At 40.3% G+C, this 24178-nt stretch overlaps 1 protein-coding gene across 1 annotated transcript; it reads right to left on the reverse strand.

The window, feature by feature from the left end:
• Positions 1-1400: 1400 nt before the first annotated feature.
• On the reverse strand, positions 1401-9357 carry MSC (musculin). The gene is made up of 2 exons (XM_070748644.1): positions 8776-9357; positions 1401-1545 (listed from the first exon to the last, which is right to left on the reverse strand). The coding sequence occupies exons 1-2, from the start codon at positions 9355-9357 to the stop codon at positions 1459-1461; spliced, it is 669 nt and encodes a 222-aa protein (XP_070604745.1). The 3' UTR covers positions 1401-1458.
• Positions 9358-24178: the final 14821 nt, after the last annotated feature.

A 24178-nucleotide genomic window follows, 5' to 3' on the forward strand; every position in this document is an offset into this window, starting at 1 on the left:
CCATCCCTTAACATATACCACAAATACAACTGATTTATTCCTGTGGAGACATAGGATACTTGTGGTAATTCAAACATTGTTGAATTGCAATTTCCAACATCACTTACCATTGCTTATGCTACCCCCTGCTTGCTGGGAAATCCCACCATATAATATTTAGAAGATCTGAAATTCCCACCATCTATTATAAAGAATGGCTTCTGTAAAAAAAAGAGTTGCTTAGGAATATAATATAATATCCATTTGTGTGTTTGTGTATTGATTTGTATGCTGCTTGTATTCAAATGTATCACAGAAAAATTGCAATAGTGTCAAGCTCCCTTTCTCATAAAATAGAGAACTTTGTAATGAAGAAAAAATCTGTATTTTCCAAGAAACACCATTACGGAATGCTCTCTATTCCCTGTACATATTGGAGGGCTACCTTTAAAAGAAAGAGAATAAGTAAGGAAAAGAGAGGGAAAAACTTCATGACCCATTTATAAACAGATCCATAGTCATATATAAATATAAACCTGAAAAAGTATTGAATTTTTCAATGATTTTTATCCAGCTGTCACCAACCGCTCAAAATATTATTGCAATCAAGGTTTTAATATAATGTATAAAAATATAATTATTTACATTTATAATATTGTTTGTATATAGAACAGTATAAAGTTAACATTCCATAGGACCAGAAAAGCTCAAAACACTTGTGATATAAAAGGCCAACTTACATATAACTATATACTAGACATAAATAAAGAAGCTTCTTGTTTCAGAATAAGGCAAGCTCACATTTCAAACTCTGTAGTAAAGTACAGGAGTAGAATCCGTTGTCTCAATTCAACAAGGATATGCCTATGACTTTCATCCATGACCTACAATTTGCCTGGCTATGTGTACACTTGTCTTATAAACAAGTAATCTGGTTTAACACTTTTGTGAAATAGACTGTGAAGGAACAACCAGATACAATCTTTTTGTCTTTGATTTTTAAAAAAGAAACTGTCTAACGTGACAGGAGTAGTCTTACTATTGCATAGCTGCCAAGAACATAAGATCAAATATATTATAAATTTGTGTTAAGGACTAGTTTAGAATACTATTTTCCTTTGGTATACAAATAACACTGTTTGGAGTTACTTCATATAACCTACCATTTGGTTCATGCCATTAATTTTAATAGTTATCTGTCTTCTGTTAGTCAAAACGTTTTGGAATTGTTCTTTAGAAAATGATTTTAAAAATGCCTTTTTAAAGCTAAAACTGCCTTTTTAAAGCTAAAGAAATTTGGAGAGCTCTCCTTCTACTTCACATTACACATTACATTTTAAGTGCTGGTCTCTTTCCAACTGAAGAAGCTGAGGATTTAAACACAGTGTAATTGTTTTTCGTTCCTTCAATTGTCGCTTTGGTCGATAGAAAACAATGTAATTGGTAAGCACATCCAGCAAGAGGTGTCTTTACTTTTAACTAAGCTGTAGTTCCACATAATCTGCTGGCTGTTGGGACGTCTTTGGTGTCAGATTCTGGTCTTCCTGAAACCACAAATGGCCAAGTCTGTAAATTAAAATATGTTTCCATGTTAGAAAGAAAGATGATATTTAACAAGGACCAATTTTCTGCAATATAATTTCCACCCATATTTGTCAAAACAACATTCCATACAAAAACAGAATTGGTTGCTTGATCGAAAATCAGATGTGATACATTTGAATTTATTAAAGATGCCTTGTTACATTTTTGTTACTAGCAGCATTAAACAACATGCTAATCTAATCTAATTCATTTGCGTTTTCATTATATAGGCTACAGCAACAACGAAGCAAAGACTGTCCAGAAAATACCTTGCTCCAACCCATTATGTAGCTAATATTCTTGTTCTTTCATATCAACTGGTTCAGACTTCAAAACAAGCTTTTGCTGTAAAATTATTATTTTAATCCAAATGTATACATTTATGTTGCTGAAACATTATCAAAAGCCTTTAATGCACACACTTCTTTGTCCATATTCTACACACAAACTGCTTAACTGGAAAAGGGAAGTGAAATAGCTCCTATAGTTCCTTTATAAAAAGCAGTGAGAGAATTTAATTTCTAGCGTATGGATGACAGAAATGTGTATGCCATTAATTTGTTCAATCAGGCAGGAAAATAAAAATGACCAAAACATGATTTTATTATAGCAATTATAACAGGAATAGTTGTTTTTAATTATTATACAAACAATAATGAGTGTATGCTTATCATTTTATTTATTTAATTAATGTTTAATTACCTATTTTAAATGTAGAAATCATCTTCAATTTATGACCATAATTAAGCCCAAAATTTATTTGCTAAGTGAAATAGTTAAGTGAGTTTTGCCCCATTTTTCAAACTTTCTTGCCCCAGTTGTTAAGTAAATCAATCTAGTTGTTAAGGTAAAAAATGGTTGTTAAGCAAATCTAGCTTCCCTATTTGCTTGTCAGAAGATCAGAAATGGAGATGACCATGGAACATTGCAACCATCATAAATATGAGCCAGTTGTCATGTGTCCACATTTTGGCCATGTGAAAAACGTTCACAAGTCACGTTTTCAGTGCTGTGGTAACTTCGAATGAACACTAAATGAATACAAGTCAATCTGTATGTACCTTAAATTATATAAAATATAGGTAACTGTTGTGGTTGGCTCTAGACCAACTCCTGGAAATGGAGATTTTGATGTGGATTTATGGGAGTCCTCTATTTATCAGAGACCTGTCTGGTTGCCAGCTGACCCAAACAGTGAAACTGGATCACAAGCAGAAGCAGACAGTGGGGAAGAAGAGGCAGACAGGGGGATAGGTGTAGCCAGCGCACCAGCCAGTTCTCCAGCTAAGGAGTAGTCTGACTCAGAAGGGGATGACCCAATCTTGGATCCCCATGTGCGCAGGATTCTGGGATGAAGGGATCAGTTGCGCAGGCGCCAAAAGAGATAAAGGCGTGTAGCTGTTCAGGGGTTAATTATACTGCAGAGAATCCAATAAATACGAGAGTTTGGGAATGCTGGAGTATGGGCGTTTATCCATTTGTGTATGTGTATGTGTTCGAAAGAAGAAAGAAGATTCAAGCAGCGTGGGGCTGCTTTTTGTTTTCAAGAACTCTGGTGAACTCTGACATACTTCAGCTCAGAAGAACTGTGAGGAATTTGGCATGTGAGAACTTTGGCTTTATAGCTTCGTAATTTATTCTTCTGTTTTGGCACACGCTTTGGTATCAAAGAAACTTTGGGTGTGAGTATTTTTGTCACGTCTTGGGATTATTGAGCAGTAATTAGGAATGGTTTTACAAGACTCTGCATATAAAAGAGATTGATTTACTTTTCTTGCTGTGTCTTTGAAAATTATTCTGAACTCATAGGGGGCTAATTGCCATTAGCCAGGCAGAACAGTAACTAACAATCAAATATAAAAATAACAAAAAAAATACAGTGAAATTTGAAGTTCTTGCATACTACCAGATGTCATAATTCTCCATACCTCAAGAACAAAAATGCTGAGTTCATTTCCTATCCTGAATCAACACCTGGGGTAAAAGCTCAGTTTTAATGGCTATGAGGGAAACAAAAAGGTTGGGGTTCCTCCATATCTTGAGAATAGGGGCACTACTCCATAAGGCAGCCACTGCTAAGATAAATTCTACTTCCTAGGTCTCACCAGATGCATTTAACATTATTTAATACAGGGGCTTGCATTCTATTAAATTAAACCATTCTTCAAGGTATCAGGGCATTTTATACAAATTTGCTGTATATATTGCATAGAGCAATTTCAAGAAGCTTATCAATTCAAAATTTTCTAGAATGCCTGCCCTTCATTTTTTAATGCAAACAAATAAAGTTTTCATCATAATAGAAACTAATACTGTATGGTGAAATGGGTTGCAGGAGAGAAACCAGGTTAAACAGGAATCTTTCAAAATAGGATAGTTCCAACAGAACCAAATTTATGTGGACTAAGCCACTTTAAGTAAAGCCAGGAAATGAATACCGTATAAACTCCTACAGTTGTCATGGTTATTGTGAAAAATTTACAGAATGAGTACACATAGTCAAGGCAGCCATTTAAATCAAGCATTTTGACAATGCTCCTTCGAGAATAGTTCTTATACTTTCTTTTAACGATAGCATTCTAGTATTAAATGTATTTTCCTTTCTCCAAGTAAAGAATTTTTTTTGCTTTATTAATTTAATAAAATACTCCAGTTACAGAATCTTTATTAGAAAAAGTTTATATCTTCTGCTATATGTCATAATCAACATCTGCATAGCTTAAAAACTGCAATCATTAAATACAAACATGTACATGTACTTGTTGCTGTTACATGGATAGAAATATTTCTAAATCTACATGAAGATATCAACTGTTTCTCTTTGGGATGTGCAGTCATTTATAATTGGAGATATTTATAGAAGGCCACCTGTATCTCCTATAAATATTGTTGAGTCAAATCCCATACAGTTCAGATATGGAAAACCTGGTAATTTTCAGAAACAGATCACTGCCATGTAAATAAGGATTCAATATCAATATTCTTAGACTTGAGCTATCAATGGTTACGATAATTTTATATTCTTTTAGCCTAGAAAATAATCTGTTGTGTGCATTTGGAATTTGAAGGGTTTTTTTTATAGATATTGAAATACAATGGAAAAATGGAAATAGAAGAAGTGACAAAAATATGAAATAATTTTTGAAATAAACCTCGAGGTTCGATTACTGCAACGCTCTCTACATGGGACTACCTTTGAAAAGTGTTCGGAAACTCCAGATCGTGCAGAACGCAGCCGCGAGAGCCATCGTGGGGTTTCCCAGATTCGCCCACGTATCTACAACACTCCATGGCCTGCATTGGCTGCCGATCAGTTTCCGGTCACAATTCAAAGTGTTGGTCATGACCTTTAAAGTCCTACATGGCATTGGACCAGAATACCTCGGGAACCGCCTGCTACCACACGAATCCCAGCGGCCGATAAGGTCCCACAGAGTTGGCCTTCTCCGGGTCCCGTCGACTAAACAATGTCGTCTGGCGGGCCCCAGGGGAAGAGCCTTCTCTGTGGCGGCCCCGGCCCTCTGGAATCAACTCCCCCCGGAGATTAGAACTGCTCCCACCCTCCTTGTCTTCCGTAAATTACTTAAGACCCACCTATACCGCCAGGCATGGGGGATCTGAGACACCTTTCCCCCAGGCTTATTATAATTTATGTTTGGTATGTATGTGCTGTTTGTTTTTTAATTATGATAGGGTTTTTAGTTTTTCTAATATTAGATTTGTGCCTGTATAATATTGTTTTTATCGTTGTTGTGAGCCGCCCAAAGTCTTCGGAGAGGGGCGGCATACAAATCTAATAAATTATTATTATTATTATTATTATTATTATTATAAGTTATGATAAAAATATCATTGTAGTTTAGCCACAATTAGGTACAGTTCCAATTGCTTCTTATCTCAAAATATGATGAGAGTTGAATGAGATATAACAGACATAAAAACCACCTAACATTTGATGCAATTTCTGTCTGACTAATAATTAAAAAGAACTGGACTTTATAGTTTAGAAACCAATAAAAATCATTTTTTTAAAAAAACTTGGAAAAAGAGAAAACTAAACTAGAGGAATGTTGATCATCTCATCTAATAGGGCAGTTAGGTCTTTTTTAGAGGCAATCTGAGTTGAGAGTCATAGATCCTTGCATTTGAGTCTACTGAAATTGCAGGATTGATTTAGTTTCTCCCAACCAATTGCTCTGCCAACAAATAGATCAACCCTTTGTTGATTCAAAAAATCAGATCCTGCACTTGCAGAAAAATGCTACGATAGAGAAAAAAAGATCCTTCTGCTAACAAAAAGCTGCAGTCACTTAAAAACTGAGGGAGAATTTTTATTTATTATTTATTTATTAATCAGATTTGTATGCCGCCCCTCTCCGCAGACTCGGGGCGGCACAGAGGGATCTTAAAGGAATTCTTAATAACACATTTTTAAAAGCTTTAAAAGCTTCCCTCCGTATGATGTCAAATTCAATTAAGAGCTGTCAAGATATGCTTGACTACACTTCCTATCCTTGGCAGTGGCAGCCTTTTTAAAAGGTGTCCTTATCTTTGTGTACACTGGTGAGCTGCCTTTTGATACATGCAGTTGCTCATCACCCTGAACAATTCTAAGGTGTCGAACACGAGAACGTGTTAATAAAACTTGTAGACAATCCAAAAATTACAAAAGATAAAACCAATGGTGCGTGTGTGTAACCGCAAACCAGTGCTTTATTGAGAACTTAGGGAGGCAGTGAATGAACTTAGAGAGCCAGCAACTTCTTGAATGTCTCTTTTAAATCAGATATTAGTTTATTAAACATTGCTTGTATTTGGGCAAAAGCAGGACAAATGTTTCTAAGAAGGGGAGAGCCATAAACATCTCTACAGAGTATGAGATATATATTCTACAAAGTATGACATACATACTCTACAGCAGTGTTTCCCAACCTTGGCAACTTGAAGATATTTGGACTTCATCTCCCAGAATTCCCCAGCCAGCGAATGCACATTACATAGTGAAAGAAGAGACATTATATAGAGGTATTAACACTTCACAAAGGGATAGAATCAAGATCACGTGAAGTGTTAATACCACTATATAATGCATTGGTAATACGCATTCAGTTTTGGAATACTGCATTCAGTTTTGGTCATGTAAAAAGGTCATATAAAAAAGATGCCGGGACTCTAGAAAGTGTGCAGAGAAGAGCAACAAAGATGATTAGAGGACTGGAGGCTAAAACATGAAGAACGGTTGCAGGAAGTTGGTATATCTAGTTTAATGAAAAGAAGGACCAGGGGAGACATGATAACAGTGTTCCAATATCTCAGGGGTTGCCACAAAGAAGAGGGAATCAGGCTGTTCTCCAAAGCACCTGAGGGTAGGACAAGAAGTAATGGGTGGAAACTAAACAAGGAGAGAAGCAACTTAGAACTAAGGAGAAATCCTGTGACAGTTAGAATAATTATTCAGTGGAACAGGTTGCCTCCAGAAGTTGTGAACGCTCCAACACTGGAAGTTTTTAAGAAAATGTTGGATAAACATTTGTCTGAAGTAGTGCAGGGTCTCCTGCCCGAGCAAGACCTCCAAGGTCCCTTCCAACTCTGTATACTATACAAATAGTGTATTCTCCCAAATTTCAGATTCATTACTGACTGACGAAAGCAATCAGTGAGGAAAGCATTACTGTTATTATAGAGATCTTCCTGATAGCCTGTCTTTATTCTCCTGTCTCCTAGATTATCTCTTATCTATAGTAATATTAGGCTTGCAGAAACATGCTACCCATGACTGCAAAGCACCATTGACATCAATTTAGATTTGCTGAAATTGTTTTCTGTTATTCTGTTGTGAGCCGCCCCGAGTCTGCGGAGAGGGGCGGCATACAAATCTAAATAAACATAAACATAAACATCAATAAGGAATCTGAAATTTGGGAGGATACAGTATGTGTACAGTATACATTATGTATAATAACAACAGAGTTGGAAGGGACCTTGGAGGTCTTCTAATCCAACCCCTTGCTTGGGCAGGAGACCCTACACTACTTCAGACAGAGGGTTATCCAACATCTTCTTTAAAACTTCCAGTATTGGAGCATTCACAACCTCTGGAGGCAAGCCGTTCCACAATTGTTCTAACTGTCAGGAGTTTTCTAAGTTGCTTCTCTTTTTGTTTAGTTTCCATCCATTGCTTCTTGTCCTACCCTCGGGTGCTTTGGAGAATAGCTTGACTCCCTCTTCTTTGTTGCCAGCCCCTGAGATAGCATGTCTCCCTTAGTCCTTTTTTTTCATTAAACTAGATATACCCATCTATTGCAACCATTCGTTATATACCCTGCTCAAAAATAAATAAATAAAGGGAACACTTCAACAACACAATATAACTCCAAGTAAATCAAACTTCTGTGAAATCAAACTGTCCACTTAGGAAGCAAAACTGGTTGACAATCCATTTCACATGCTGTTGTGCACATTCAACTTTGTGCAGAACAAAGTATTCAATGAGAATATTTCATTCATTCAGGTCTAGGATGTGTTCTTTATTTATTGTTTTTGAGCAGTATATTTTAACCGCCCTTGCTTCTTTGTCTTACCCTTAGGTGCTTTGGAGAAGCAGCTTCACAATTGGACCTGGAGCCAAGTTCCAACAAGCCAAGCCAGCAGTACTGCAGGCCACTAAAACTGACTGCTAGATCTGCAGGTCAGCGGTTCAAATCTCATCACTGGCTCAAGGTTGACTCAGCCTTCCATCCTTCTGAGGTGGGTAAAATGAGGACCCAGATTGTGGGGGCAGCATTATTATTATTATTATTATTATTATTATTATTATTATTATTATTATTTATTATTATTATTATTAATAATAATAATTTATTTATTAGACTTGTACGCCGCCCCTCATGATGGGTTTTTAACAGCCGTTTTTCAAAGTCGCCCTTGCTTAAGAACAATGGAACTTAAAATCCTTATCTACTAGCGTAGAGATATAGTAGAGGTATAGTGGAGTGGAGTGGAATGGAATTAGAATAGAATAGCATTTAGAGTAAAGAAAAAAATTACTCATATATATAATATGCTGGCTCTATTTAAAAAGGTGCTATTGCTAACATGTTGTAAGCCGCCCTGAGTCTAAGGAGAAGGGCGGCATTAAAAAAAATCGAATAAATAAATAACTCCGCCACCCCAACAAAAACAGGGGTTCCGAGCTCGCGCGCGCGCACTCACCAGGTTGACGGGGTGCACGAAGCCCTTCTCGTAGCAGTCTTCCTGCAGCAACTGCCGCAGGTGGGCAATGTAGCTGGAGGCCAAGCGCAGCGTGTCCAGCTTGGAGAGCTTGGTGTCCGGGGGCACCCAGGGCAGGCTGGTTTTCAGGCGCGAGAAGGCTTTGCTCAGCACGCGCATGCGGGCTCGCTCGCGCGCGTTGGCCGCGTTGCGCTGCGACTGCTTGCCCTCGGGCGTAGAGCAGGCGGTGGTGCTGCCGCCGTTGCGACCCGCCGCCGGGAACTTCTTCACCGCGGCGCTTTCTCCGGGCCCGCCGCCTCCTTTCGCGCGCTTCTTTTTGCGCGCCACCGCCGCCTCCTCTTCCTCGTCCTCCTCGTCTTCTTCTTCGTCCTCCTCTTCCTCGTCGTCGTCGTCCTCTTCTTCCTCTTCAGCGGCGGAAGAATTATCCAGCGAAGGGGACGTGATTTCACCTCGGGGACGCCGCTTGGAGCGGGGCGGCGCCCGGTACTCCAGCTGCAGCTCTCTCAGATCCATCCGAGACTCCTCCGGCGCTTCCTCGAAGCCACTCGAAGAGCCTGCCGGCATGCCCCCCACCCTCAACCCCGGGACGCCAGAGACGGGCGCCAGCCAGAAGGCGCCCGCTCCTCAGAGGAGCTCCGCGACGGCTTGTGGTGGTTCTTTGGCCTGGGGGGGTGGTATATATACGTGCCAGGGAAGGCGGGGCAAACCATCTGCGCGGGGCGAAGGGGGGGGACGCAAAAAATGAACAGGGGGCGGCGAGGGTGAACTAGGGCTCCGCGCGCGTCGGCCGTCCCTTCGCCTGTCTTTGGGTCTGTCCCGACTCCTCGGGATCCGGAGAGTGAGTGCTGGAGATGAGGAGGAGGAGGTTGGAAAGCATCCAACGCCCGTCACTGGAAAAAAAACACCCAATAACAACCCGCCTTAGCCGCAGTGTGCTGCCGTCCCTGTGCCGTCGGGGGTGCGCTTAGTGCGTCCCGGGGTGCAGAAAAGTTGCTCGAGATTTTAAGCGTAATTTGACGGGAAAGGGGCAGCCGCAACGGTGGCTTCCTGTATCTGGTGCTCTTCTGCTTCTGATGGGTTTTCCACAGTCGCCTTTTTCATGTCGGCGTCGGTTAAGAACAATGGAACTTAAAATCCCACTAGACTAGAGTAGAGATAGAGTGGAATGGAATAGAATTAGAATAGAATAGCACAGCATTTAGAGTCAAGAAAAAAAATGACCAATCAAGAACGCTGAACGTCAACTGGACAGAGCTGACAAGCTTTGATTTGGCTCTCGTGTCTCCTCTTCAAGTTGAGTTCAAGTTTTAGGATAGAATAGAATAGTTTATTGGCCAAGTGTGATTGGACACACAAGGGATTTGGTGCATGTGCTCTCAGTGTACATAAAAGAAAAGATGCATTTCTCAAGAATAATGAGGTACAATAATCAAATGATTGTCATAGGGTACAAATAAGAAATCCGGAAACAATGTTTATATAAATCGTAAGGACACAAGCAGCAAGTTACGGTCACACAGTCATAAGTGGGAGGAGATGGGTAGTAAGCAAAACTCGTCGCGAGAAAGTCAATATCCCTAACACACAAATCTGTCTTTAAAACCTTCAGAGGCTCAAGCAGTAAGACAGTAGACAGACGGGAGCGGGTGTCTACTGGCTGAGCCTCTGAAATGTAGATTGGAGGGGGGTCCCATCTAGTGGGCGACCCGGGTCAAAGCGAAGAGGGAGATTCAAGCGTGATCAAACCGAACTAGAAGCGACTCCACATTATAGGAAGAGGACGACGCCGGAGGGCGCGGCCCCCGAGGTGATTTGAAGTGGATGGGTTTCCATCCCCAAGTTGGAAGCCTTGGCGGTGTTAGAAGCCATGTCTCTCTCCTGTCTCCTAAGACCTCCGATCAGACACGCTCAGGATGGGACACTCCTTTCTTTCCTTTAAGCGGATTCAATTCCCTTCCTAACGGTTTTGGAAATCAAGGGACATGCGTTTGCATTGAGTTGGTGCCAGAGGTTCCAAAGTTATTCTAGAAGTTGCAGCCTTTAGCCAGTCTAGCATCGACCGGATCTAGGGCTTAAATTGAGAACTAGGAGTGGTGGGTTGGTGGAAAATCCCCCCAGCTCTTCTTTGCGGCAGCAGCATAAAGTCTGTTAAAACCGGAATGAATTATTTGAACGCCTTACTAATGTGGGCAGGACCGAATTTGGGAAAAACAATGTTAAATTTCATTGATATCAAGAATTAGGCTGAAATGAGGTTCTTTAAAACCAACGTCCGATTAAAAAACAAACTGGAACCTAACGTGTAGCTAAAGTACATGGAGGCTAGATTTTAAAGTCAGATTCGCATGTTGTGGATATTGGCAGGCATTTATTGTGGGGGAAAATAAAAGGAAATAAATTATGTGCAAGGCAATGAATAAATAAAATGATCAAGTTGGTGATACTGGAACTGGTGAAAAAGCAAGCAAAACCCTTGAAATGTAATTTAGCTCAATCGTTTTTATTGCCACTTTGCAGATTTCCAAGAGTGGGAGAAGTAGTCTTAACTATATTAAATTTTATCAGATTAAGGTGAGCTTCTTGTGAAAGTCTTTAAAATCAAGGGAATAGGCACATGAAATAGTGCTTAAAAGAACATCCCAAGGAAATTAGTGACATAATTAACTTTTGCATACAAAATTGATCTCCATTCACTTAAATGGAAATATTTAACTTCTCAATAAGACTCATTCATTCCAAGAGTACTTTGAACAAAGATTACTTTCAGCCTGACTTCAGTACTCTCCCATCCAGCCAACATTTCTTAATAGTGTGCCTAATTTCAATTTTAAATCATATTTTAAAATATGGGCTTCAGGCAATCCAAGTTATTTTTTTGAAATTAAATTTCGAAGACTGGAAACTGAACCGTCAGTCTGAAATTCATATGTGGCAGTTTCAGGATTGTCTCATTGTAAATAAAATATGTATTCGTTTATTTCAGTGTACTTGTGCCTTGTTTTCCACAACTGAACAAAACCGTAAAACTACTAGAATAGTAACCTCGGGGGGGGGGGGGGGGGATGGGACCCAGTAGCAGGTAGGAGAGCAAAGTACAAGAATCAAATATCCATGGTGCTGAAACAAAGTTTTCAGAATCCCCTGAAGGAAGACCGGGAACTCTCGAGAGAAAGTTATTGGTGAAGTGTTGGCACTTCCAAAAATATTTCTAAATGGGTTTGTCTGAATCGTAAAAGCTGCAGGAGATCTTGCAACGTTTAATGTGGGTCTTGTTCCTGGCTGTTTTCACATGGACCTGGATTCAAATCGAGAGTTTTCAGCGAAGGTTTACTTCCATCGTGTAGCCCTTGACTTAAATGTTCATGGAATCTCATATTTTTTAATCAATTATGATGGATGATTCTGAAGATTCACAAGAACAAATAAAACAGAAAAATGCAAAACGCTAAACTTGATCCTCCAGACTTACTTGTCTAATATGAAATTCCATTTTATTCGCATGTTTCATTTTCTTTTGGGAAAAAACCAAAAAACCCAAATCGGCTTGCCGATTTCACTCCTTCTACTTACATAGAACGGGTCGAGGCTAGGCTTAGATCTAGGTTTATATTAATTGTTTGGGAGGGGTTTGAAAATAAGTTTTGAGAAATCCAAAATTTTAGTGGAAACTAATGTAACAATTGGGAATAGACCGTCCTGTAGACCTTCACAGTTCATCTCCAGATAGCCTGTCCTATTTGCATCCGTCCTGGATTATAAGGGATCGGTTTGCTCCCAATTCTCTTTGATGCACGTTCCCGTGGAAGTAAATGGAATTTAATTCAGCGGATTTATCACAGTGGAAATACAGCAGCACGTCTTTCTAACTTAGGAATCAAAGCGTGAAGACTCCTACAACGCAGTCCTGAGCTGTGGAACCAACGGGGACAGTTCTAGTGAAAACGGATCCCTCTTTAAATGTCTGAAGCGCCCCGCGTCCTCTCATCAAAGTCCTGGGCTTTGGTCTGTGGTCCTAAGGCAGCTTGGCTCCTGGGCACCCATGGAACTCCATTCTTTATAAATAGGGATGAGAAGGATCGGACCATTCTCGCGTTTCTTTCCTTGGAGTAGAGCGAATGTTTACGAAGGAACGACGACACTCTCAATGACTGGCTTCGCGGGTTCGCCCTCAGGCATCTTAACTTAAAATCTGGCTAATGCCCGAGTGACCCAATTTTGGTTCGTAGATGTAGGTGACTTCATCAAGCCACCGGTTATTTATTGAATATATTTAGATCTGTACAATAAAGCCAAGCTAGAAATGTGGGGAGAAGCTACCAGGGGGGTTTCCCAGGAACGACCCCCCCCCCCAAGGATGGGTCAGGACTGAGCAGGTGTCTTTTGAAAGGGGGGAGGGGATGAGAGTGCCCTTAGATTGATGGGCATAGCAGGTGGATCGCGATGGGGCCTCTGCCAGCCTTTCCTTCTATCTGCTCGTCTTCCCACCAGCTTGGCGTTGGCACCACCTTCTCCCCAGCTTGGATTCCTGGCGCCTCTTCAGGCGAGCTGGTGGGGGTGGCGGGGAGGTGCTCGGGTGAACCGTGGGTACCGCTGGACAGACGCAGCCAAACAGCTGCTAGGGGGGGGGATCGCGGCCCCGTGTTATCTCAAGTTCACCCAGCCGTATCTAAGGAGCTTCTTCCTCGCCACTTCCCCCGCCCCCGCTCAGTTTGGCTGGGGGTGGGCGTCGTTGAAGCAGAGGGAGGGAGAGCAGCAGCCTCGACGGCCATAGCAACTCTTGCGGAAGGAAAGAGAAGAGGCTGCAAAGCGAATCAAGAGGGGAGTGTTCCGGAGGCGGAGGTAAATCTGCAAGTGAAAGGAAAGGAGAGTGGACAGGAGGAGAGGGGAGGAGGGGAAATGAGAGGAGATGGAGATTGAAATGGAGAGGGGAGAAGATGGAGATAGAGGAGGAGAGGAGAAGAGATGGAGATGAGATGGAGATGGAGAGGAGAGGAGATGGAGGGAGATGGGGATGGAGATGGAGAAGCTAGGAGGTTGAGAGGAGAAGGAGATCGAGATGGAGATCGAGATTGAGATCGAGAGGAGAGGAGATGGAGGGAGATGGAGAAGAGAGGAGAGGAGAGGAGATGGAGATGGAATTGGAGATGAAGATGGAGATGGAATTGGAGATGGAGGGCAGTGTTCCTTCTAATTTTTTTTGGGGTGGGCGGAAAAGTAGAGTGTCTGAGCGGCAATCCCTTCTGGACTGGGCAGCACAGAAATAATAAATAAACAAATAAACAAATAAACAAACAAACAAATAAATAAAAACCCCACCCTGTTTTGCCTTAGAGAATTTCAAAATAAAATACTGTACTGTGTGTCTATAACAGTGAGCTCATAATAGGGCAACTCTATCAATATCAAAATGCCACTTAAATAGTTGAGCTAGTTTCAAACTAGATTTTGATTTTCTTTCTCTCTTCCTTACTCCCATTCTTTTTCTTTCTCTTTTCCTTCCTCTCTTTTTTCTATCTGTTTCTCTCTCTTCCTCTCTTCCTCTCTCTCTCTCCTTCCCTCTCACTCTTTCCCTCTCGGCTTCTGGGCAGGTTTGGAAAACTCTGAGTTGATGATGATTTTTAAGTGAGTGATTGCTCACTGCTCAGCTTAGAGGGAACTATGATGGAGGGTAGAGGAGAGGGGAAGAGAGGAGTTGGAGAGGAGAAAGAATTGGAGATAGAGATGGAGATGGAGAGGAGAAGAGACACACCCACTGTTTTTGACTTGTTCATACAGATATAATGAGTGCTTCTTCACAAAACGCACGGAATGAAAAGGACAGGATAGTTTAAAATCTTGTTCTTGAATACTCATACTTATGCATTTTAACTTATTCATTTACCTATACCTTTACATATACACTCACTGCCCTTTTCTGTGACATCCTTGAGGGATCTCATGCACTGTGTGAGAGTATGAGGGTATTTTAGGGCTTTGTAATGTCCTAAAAAGGTGGGGAATAGACAAACAAAGTAAGAATGTGAGGTCAAACTAGGGTTTTTTTGTGTGTTTTTTTAAACTATTGGTTGGGAGAGAAAATTTAAAAGAAGGTTTTGCTTCCTGCAAGGAGGGTGGGATGGAGGGAAGGAGGGGGCAGAAGAAATTAGGGATGGATATGGACTCTCCTATCCTGATGGGAAATGCAGCTCTTCTCTGACAAGAGTGGTCTTTTCCAAATGGTGGTGGGCATAAGCCTTACTAAATTCAAACACCAGCTTTCACATTTGATAATAGTTCCAATGAAGACGCCCAATTCAACTACTTGAGATATCAGGTAGAAATCTGGGTGGGTGGGTGGATAGATAGATGGATTGATGGATAGATGGATAGATGGATCGATGGATAGGTAGGTAGGTGGGTGGGTGGGTGGGTGGGTGGGTGGGTGGATGGATGGATGGATGGATGGATAGATAGATAGATAGATAGATAGATAGATAGATAGATAGATAGATAGATAGATAGATAGATAGATAGGGTGGGTGGGTGGGTGGGTGGATGGATGGATAGATAGATAGCCATAGATGGTATTTACTAGTTCTCAAAACTACTCAAAATGTCTGCTACCGATTGTCCAGAGCTAATCAGAGCCTGCTGAATACCCCGTCTGCCTGTGGGATGCTTAGATTAGGCCCATGCGACAACCATGGAAATCACAAATGACTGGCCTACACTGTCTCTGCCAAAAAGGAGCTTGGGAGGGTCTTTCTCAGGGCTCCCCTGTTTTCGCCAGCAGAAGGCTAGCAAAATAAACTAAAAGCAAAGCAACACAAAAGGATAAATGTTTTACATTTGAGCATCCAAGAAGGGATAGGAAAGGAAAAAGGGAAAGAGCTTGTTGGGAAGAATAGCTTGAAGAAGGGCAAGGGTTTCACAATTGTTTTATTTTCATAATACACCCAACAGTCACATGACCGCCAAGCTACACCCACAAAATAAGCCACGCCCACAGTGTGGCAGTAAAAAATTTGGCATCCCATCCCTGGTTCAATATACTAGGAAATGCAGAAAATAAAGCATTCAAAATTAACCACTAGTGAGCTTGTGCCTATCCAATAAGCTAAAGTATTATTTCATGGCTGGCCAGCTACGAAGCCCACTAATTACAATGCCCAACATCACTAGCTGAGCTCCCTGAAATTGTGTGAAGTTGTTAAATTGTTCATAGGTTAATCCAGACATCTGATGAAATAGCTGTCACTCACAAAAGTGTGTGCCTTTTAATATAATATGTTAGTCTAAAGGGTGTTACCAGACTCTTCATGTTTGGCTACTATAGATGAACTATAGCTGTCCTCCTAAGATGTATTAGTTGCTGAGAGTTTTCTTTCTACTCTAATTACAAATGGCCAGTATTTCTCAGGTATCCCTAAAGTTCAGCACTCTTTCCCTGTGGACTAAATAAGAAAACTCTTAAAATACTTCTTGGCGCCAGAAGAAATCTCCTGTGTAATGGATAGCTTGTGGTGTGAGAAAATGGATTCTGGTTTCGTTGTCAGGATTGAGAAGAAAGCGGGTGAAGAAAGCCATTTCTTTATAAAGCCCTTGAACTTTATGAAATGATGCTCCCATTAAAGCCCTTCCTACTGATGGTTAGGATGGCTAAAGTTTGGTTTGATAGATTTCCTTCCTTTTAAAAAAAAAAGAAATTGTATAAGGTAATAACCAACACTTAGCAATTAGATTTTTCTTCCTGAAGTGGGAGAGGGAAACTAGAGAGGGGTGGTCTTAATCCTTCTCTCAACATTGGCTGTATTAGCACATGGCTTCCAAACTACAGGGCCATAATAAACCATAAACCGGTTAGGTCCCACAGAGTCGGCCTTCTCCAGGTCCCGTCAACTAAACAAGGTTGTCTGGCGGGACCCAGGGGAAGAGCCTTCTCTGTGGCGGCCCTCTGGAACGAGCTCCCCCCAGAGATTAGAATTGCCCGCACCCTTCTTGCCTTTTGCAAGCTCGTTAAAACCCACCTCTGTCGTCAGGCATGGGGGAATTGAGATATTCCTTTCCCCCCAGGCCTATACAAGTTATGCATGGTATGTTTGTGTGTATGTTTTGTTTTTTAACAATGGGTTTTTTAATGATTTTTTAATTATTAGATTTGTAATATATTGTTTCTATTGTTGCTGTGAGCCACCCCGAGTCTGCGGAGAGGGGCAGCATACAAATCTAATTAATAATAATAATAATAATAATAATAATAATAATAATAATAATAATAATAATATGTGGTAGCAAATTGTGTGATGCCAAAATGCAGTTATTTCTTTTAGACAAGTTCATCATGTGAAAATGAACATTGTGACTGGTTAATGACTTATAGCTTAGTGTGCAAACACAGCTTTTTCTTTGCTTTCAATGGTAGAGGCGGAACTTGTACAAGGTCCCATAATCCTGGGAGGATGGACAAGAATGACTCAGGGCCAGGCATGTTCATGATTATAAATAATAATTTTGGTGAGGAAGCCAATGATATTTCTAAGCAGTTTCGTGCAGGTGCTAAGTAAGAGATGTACAGCAACTTTCCACAAATAATCCTAGATATCAGTGTCTCACCCTCTTACTACCACTAATTGGAACTATTCATTTAGGAAAAAGGAAAACCACTTTAAAAAAAAGTGTGCCTCCACTGTATTGTTCTCAAATGATCCAGATGTACAAGAGAAACAATGATTTCAAAAACTGCCGAACAATTAAACAGAATTAACAGATTTGAGTGGTCAATCAAAGTAATCAGTGTAAATTCTGTTGAAATATCCAGGCTTGACACCAGGCCTCTGAAAAAGTTCCAAGTAATCCATTGCTTTCAGAGTTGTCTGTAACCAGAGGACTATCCACCTTCAAGAGTGGGAGACTGAAGACCAGGTGGTATTGACAGATGACATGCAATCCCAATTCTCAAAGTTTAGGCGTCATCTCAGAAACCCAGCAAAGCTTGCCACTGCATTTTAATGTGGTGGAAGAGATGAAAATTATGAAATATAAGTGTAATACACAATTTTGCAATGTTATTATCCTCTCTTGATTTTGCATGCTTCTTTGTTCTAGTTGTCTCACTTTTGGAAAGTAATGGATAGCATGAATTCAAAAATTACATGTGGCTTTTGGTCCCCAAGTGTTGGGTAGCTTTGCAGCACGGTCTCAGAATGGAACCTCTTGCCACAGACAATTTGCGTGGAACAACTCACCACAGGGCAATTCAACAATTCAATTTCATTATTTAAAATAATTGAAACATTATTTTAATTTTTGTCATTCACATTTCATTTTGTCCCTCCTCTGGTATATTTTCTTTAATGAGTCTACTCCACCATTTCTTCAATATTAGTGTATCTCCTGTCCCATAACAAGTTGTCTGTGGTGCATTGTCCCATGGCAAGTTAGCCGCAGCAAGTTGGCTGCAGTGAGTTGTCCTATACTAGTAGTGTCAAACTGGTGGCCTGCAAACCGCATGTATCACACACAGACCACTCACATCCCATCTGTGTGAAGGGAGGAAATTACGATACGTCACATAATGACAACATGACACAGCACATTTGACACCTATGTCCTAGATCAGTGATGGTGAACCTTTTTTTCCTTGGGTGCAGAAAGAGTGTGGGTCCCTACTATGATGCACGCATGAGTCCCACACCCATAATTCAATGCCTGGGGAGGGCGAAAACAGCTTCCCCTGCCCCCCTGGAGGCTGGAAATGGCCTATTTCCCAAATTCTGGTGGGCCCAGTAGGCTCACGTTTCACTCTCCCCAGGCTCCAAAGACTTCCCTGGAGCCGGGAGAGGGTAAAAACGCCTTCCCCCATGCCCCTGGAAGCTCTCTGGAAGCCAAAATCACCATCCAGAGCCTCTGTGCAAGCCAAAAATCAGCTGACCAGCACACACACACATGTTGGAGGTGAGCTAGGGCAACGGCTCGCGTGCCAGCAGATATGGCTCTGTGTGCCCCCTGTGGCACCCATGCCATAGGTTTACCGGCCCTTTCCTAGACCCACTAGAAGCCACAAGATAGACAGAGACTAAGCTTGATGCAAAATGACTCAATAATAATATTTTTATGAGAAAGATAGGATTTTCAGGGGATTTTATGAGAAAGGATAGGATTTTCTCTTGATTTTATTAAGCTTATTTTAGAAATTGCATTTCAGTTTCCAGAGATAAATAATTTTCAGCAATTGTAATTACAGGGAATCTCAGAAGGTGTTCATGAATTTCTGGAATTTTAAGACCTTAGGTTTTCCTGGGTGGTTCTAAGTAAAGTTATTTTGGACTGTGGCACAAAACTGGTTCCCCCGCCCCTCTCTTTTGGTATCTGATCTGATTCTCACATAGTAGAGCTCCTAAGATTTCAGCTCTGCATGCATAATAAAATGGCTTAATTTTTCAAGAGTAAAAATATATTTTAATACTTGCAAACTAAATAATTTTAGTTTGAACTTAATAATTTCATAATGCTGGGATATTCCTCTAACATTGTCATTCCGATGCTATGGCCTGATGTAGCTGACGGGGATTAAATATGGTGCATAATTGATTTGAGTGCAGCAGCCCTGATATTGAGAACATGCACCTGCCAACCAGATGTTTGCCTTGGTAATAAGGCTCAAAAGATCCATCTTCCCTCTCAGGTTTCATGCTTAACTTTTCAATCCTAAATGTTTCAAGTGAAGCATAAAAGGTGATTTCATCACCAAATCTGTATATTGTTTTGCCTGAGATCTGGAAGCTAATGGGCTTCCCCTGCTCATCAAGTTGTGGGATCCAGCAATTTTTCCCACTCAAGAGAGCACATCTGTTGCAGAAAGTCATCCTTCAGACTGTAGTATTTTATTAGCAGAGAGAATGACCCTCCCAGGGGGTTTAAGGGTATCTCTCTGCTTTGGATGAATCCCAAATCTCAAAGAGAAAATGATGTACTGGTGTGAGATTCAGTTCATTTTGAAATCAAGGGTATTGAGCCCGAAATAAACAGAATACAGAGTCCAATTGCTGGTTTATGTTATAGAGTCCAATGTGTTACAACTGCTGTGGGGAAGCTTTCATTAAGTGCAATATATGAGGTTAGGTAGGGAAGTGAGGAGTGGGCTTAGTTTTATGACTGATGCCTTGTCTTAGGTTCCAAGCAGGGAATGATTTACTAGGGCTTCCACTTAGAGTGCTTTTTGGGTGGTGCATATTTGAAACAGTGGGCCTTCTCCGGGTCCCGTCAACTAAACAATGCCGCTTGGCGGGACCCAGGGGAAGAGCCTTCTCTGTGGCGGCCCCAGCCCTCTGGAACCAACTCCCCCCAGAGATTAGAATTGCCCCCACCCTTCTTGCCTTTCGTAAGCTACTTAAAACCCACCTCTGCCGCCAGGCATGGGGGAATTAAGATTCCTTTTCCCCCAAGGCCTTTACATGGTATGTTTGTATGTAGGTTTGGTTTTTTATATTAAGGGGTTTTTAATTCGCTTTTAGTATTGGATTATTATAGTACACTGTTTATGATTGCTGTTAGCCGCCCCGAGTTTTCGGAGAGGGGCGGCATATAAATCCAATAAATATTATTATTATTATTATTATTATTATTATTATTATTATTATTATTAAAAGATTTTTTTTACTGCTCTTTGTATTCTGAAAAAAAAGTTCATGCTGATTCTCCTTATTCCACATGAAATGAACTGTTAAATACAAATAAGTGATAAGTCAACTCTGGCTTTCTTGCAGCCCTACTACCAATTGATTCTATGCCATTGTTACTTATTGGTTTGTGACAGTGGTGAAGTGCTACCAGTACATCCCAGTTTGGATGTACCGGTAGTGGCAGCTGCCAGTGGTTCAGAGCACCAGTGGTGGCATAGCACAAGGCTCCTCCCACTCTCCTGGATGTCATCATTTCCTTGTTTCTTTATACTTTGGCAGGTGCAAAGCCTTCTGTGCATGCGCAGAAGTGAAAAAATGTGCTTGAAGGGGGCGTGTGCACTTCTGAACCAGTAGGGAAGGTAAGTAAATTTGTGACCTTATAGTACTGAAGCTATCAAATCTGCAAAACTCAGAATATACCATATTCTTTGGAGTATAAGACACAACATTTTCCCCACTAATCAAACAAATTAATTCAGAGTTTTTGTTTAAGTACAAATGACGGGGCTCAAATTAATCTAGTTCATACACTTTATTTATTTATTTATTTATTTATTTATTCATTCATTCATTCATTCATTCATTCATTCATTCATTCATTTATTTGATTTTTATGCCGTCCTTCTCCTTAGACTCAGGGTGGCTTACAACATGTTAGCAATAGCACTTTTTAACAGAGCTAGGCTATTGCCCCCACAATCCGGGTCTTCATTTTACCCACCTCGAAAGGATAGAAGGCTGAGTCAACCTTGAGCCAGTGATGAGATTTGAACCGCTGACCTTCAGATCTACAAGTCAGCTTCAGTGGCCTGCAGTACAGCACTCTACCAGCTGCACCACCCCGGCTCATTATGTGAAGGTACAGCTCACTGGTAAAGACTCTAATGCTGAAAAAGGCAGAAGGAAAGAGGAAAGCCAGCAGCAAGGTGGATACTCTCAGTTAAAGCAACAATGAATGTACTGTGGGAAGACCTAAAAGACTAGATTGGAGGAAAAAAATATCTGTTTAGTTGCTAAGAATTTGTATAAACATTATGAAAGTGCATAATTAATCAAAAAATACACATATGCACCCACCACAGTACAAACATGCAGTTGAGTTGTGGGGACATAGTGGGGTAGCGAAAATGGAGCTCCACCCCAGAGCATCTGTTGTGGTTAGCTCTGGCCCAGCTCCTGCCCCAAGGAATGTGGAGGTGGATGTGGGGGAAACATCCACATGCCACAGGCCTGTTTTGCTCCCGATAGAATCTGCTGACGAAGTTTCCTCTGACCAAAGAAGTGTGAGTGACAGGGAAGAGGGGAGTTGGGCAGACAGCCCAGGAGGAGATCAATCTTCCTTATCATCCCTGGATTCTGAACAAGAACTTATGACAGACCCACTCATGCGGAGAGTGATGCATAGGAAAGAACAACTGAAGGATTATTACAGGAGATAAGTGAGGCCACCTGTGGTTGGGTGGGGCTGCTGTAATTAGTGCTACGGATAAAAAGAGCAGCGTGCTGATTTAGCCTTGTGGGAGTTTATCTGATTCATAGTTTCGTCAAGATAGTCATTTTAGCTGTTTCCCTGTTCAGGTTTGTGCGTGGACTTTCTGGACTTTAGAATTGGACTCAATTTCCCAGTTATTGGGTGAGAAATTGGATTGCATTTAACCTGTTCCTTGTGTATATCAGAAAATCCCTTTGACATTTAAAAAGTGAGTTGTTTCTGTTTTTCTGTTGATAAAGACTTTTGGTTTTCCTTCTATCGTGTGGTGTGTGTCTTTCTGGACTAATTGGGACACGCCGGGAGAACAGCATCCAATTTGCAATGAAAGATATTGAAAGAAAATGCAGATGATCCTGCATAAGCCACTCCCACAATTTGGTAGTAAAAATTTTGGTAGCCCTTCACTGGGTAGCAGGTTTCATTTACTCCAGGTAGTTTTATCAACAGTTTATTGAAATAATTAATTAAATTAAATTACTCAATTACTCAGTAGATTCAGAGAGAAATCCAGATTTCCCACAGAATTTCATTTTCAGTTCTTCCTTCCCAAAACGGCATTGTTTTGAATTCAACTGCATTGAAGAAAACTTCAGTGATTCTTTTTCTTTGTAGGTGGGGATTTTTGGAATTTTTATGTATGAAAAGTATAGATATAAACATACTGATAGTAGCTGTTTGGAAGAAGTGCAAGTTTCTTTTAGTGTTTAAATTTTACCATTGCATAATATGGGCCATAGCATGGGCCAGAGCTATGAAGTTATGCAATGGTAAGTCTACATCTACATGATTAAATGTAGATTATATAAATTGCCTTATAAAATACATTATAAAATTTATAAAATTTATCACAAAATCCCACAATTTGATTGTTTTAAACAAACAAGGCTATAAATTAATAAGATGATTAGTGTCAATACAGGTTATAGTGCTTTTATTATTTTCCATAAAAAGATATCAGTTCTGTTGATGTTAATAATATGAGTTAATTTAAATTCATTATCTAGTTAGTTCCAGAATAGAGGCTTTTCAAGCACTTATAGGAGACTAAGTACAGTTTCATGATAGTTCATATTTCTTTTTGCTTCTCAGCAGATCATGTACTGTTTACAACTGTTTCCAATTAATGCACCTGGAAACATGGGAGAAATGTGAGAAAATAAACCAGCACTGAAATCATGTTATGGACACTTGGTTACAAGTGTTTTAGCCACATAGCAAGAAATTAACAATGCTGCATTTGTTTTCTTCTTAATATATCTCATATTTCTTACTCTCATTCTGTAGGAATGCATTGTAATCCAAGGACACATTCTCATACATTCATTAATCCTGCTACACTAAAAGGGTTCACATGAAAACTGAAAATCAAATGGCTTTATGCATTCCGAATCAGCTTTAGTAAAAGAGGGTCATCCTTGAACTTGTCATCTGTTGAATTCCAAGATTTGATTCGATTACAGGATCTTAAGAATGTGGCATTTTGCCATATTTTCTTAATTTTTGAATGAATGTTATTACATCTAAAAGCTTACTCTTAGGTCCCAGTTCACTAATAAATTATCAATAAAAAGTCTTTGCGTCTCTAATGTTAAGTAAATGGTCTAGGAATATCTAGAAAGAAAAATAATTTCACTAGACCAGCATAAATATGGTTAATGCTGCAAGAGGAAACAATAACAAAAGCAGTTATAGCTATTTTGGATATAAAGGGAGAATAATTAAAGGATTAATTTTAATAAAATTAACGGCTTGGAATGAAGTAGTTCAGCACGAATTTGAAAATCAGTTTTGGTATTGTTTTGTTGTTCAGAGATTCAGGAATTGCACAAACTACACTAAGTGAGCAGTTTGTTACTAGCTAAATACTGAGTTCAGGTGCATATTCTCTAAACTAAGTGGACTTATTCTGCACATAACAATCAACCTCAAAAATGGGCTAGCTTTTTTTCTGTTCTTGACTGCATTTATTCTGTTGAAAATTATAGGGCAAAACCTTAAGTAGGTGAAGCCACAAACAGAATAATAGAGTTGCAAGGGAACTTGGAGGTTTTCTTGTCCAATCCTCTGCTCAACAGGAGACCCTATCATTTCAGATAAATGGTAGTCCATTTCTTTTTAAGAACTTCCAGTGTTGGAGCACCCACAAGTGCTGAAGACAAGCCATTCCACTGATTAATTGTCCTTAGGTCAGGAAATTTTTCCTTAGTTCTCTCCTTGATTAGTTTCATCCATT

The sequence above is a fragment of the Erythrolamprus reginae genome, chromosome 3 (assembly GCF_031021105.1).
Source record: "Erythrolamprus reginae isolate rEryReg1 chromosome 3, rEryReg1.hap1, whole genome shotgun sequence".
Classification (NCBI taxonomy): domain Eukaryota; kingdom Metazoa; phylum Chordata; class Lepidosauria; order Squamata; family Dipsadidae; genus Erythrolamprus; species Erythrolamprus reginae.

Excerpts from the sequence above, each read along its gene's own strand:
- MSC (XM_070748644.1), bottom strand. The coding sequence starts at position 9,357 with ATGCCGGCAGGCTCTTCGAGTGGCTTCGAGGAAGCGCCGGAGGAGTCT. Across the intron at positions 1,546-8,775 it reads TCGTGCACCCCGTCAACCTG|ACTTGGCCATTTGTGGTTTC; the intron begins GTGAGTGCGCGC and ends TTTAATTTACAG.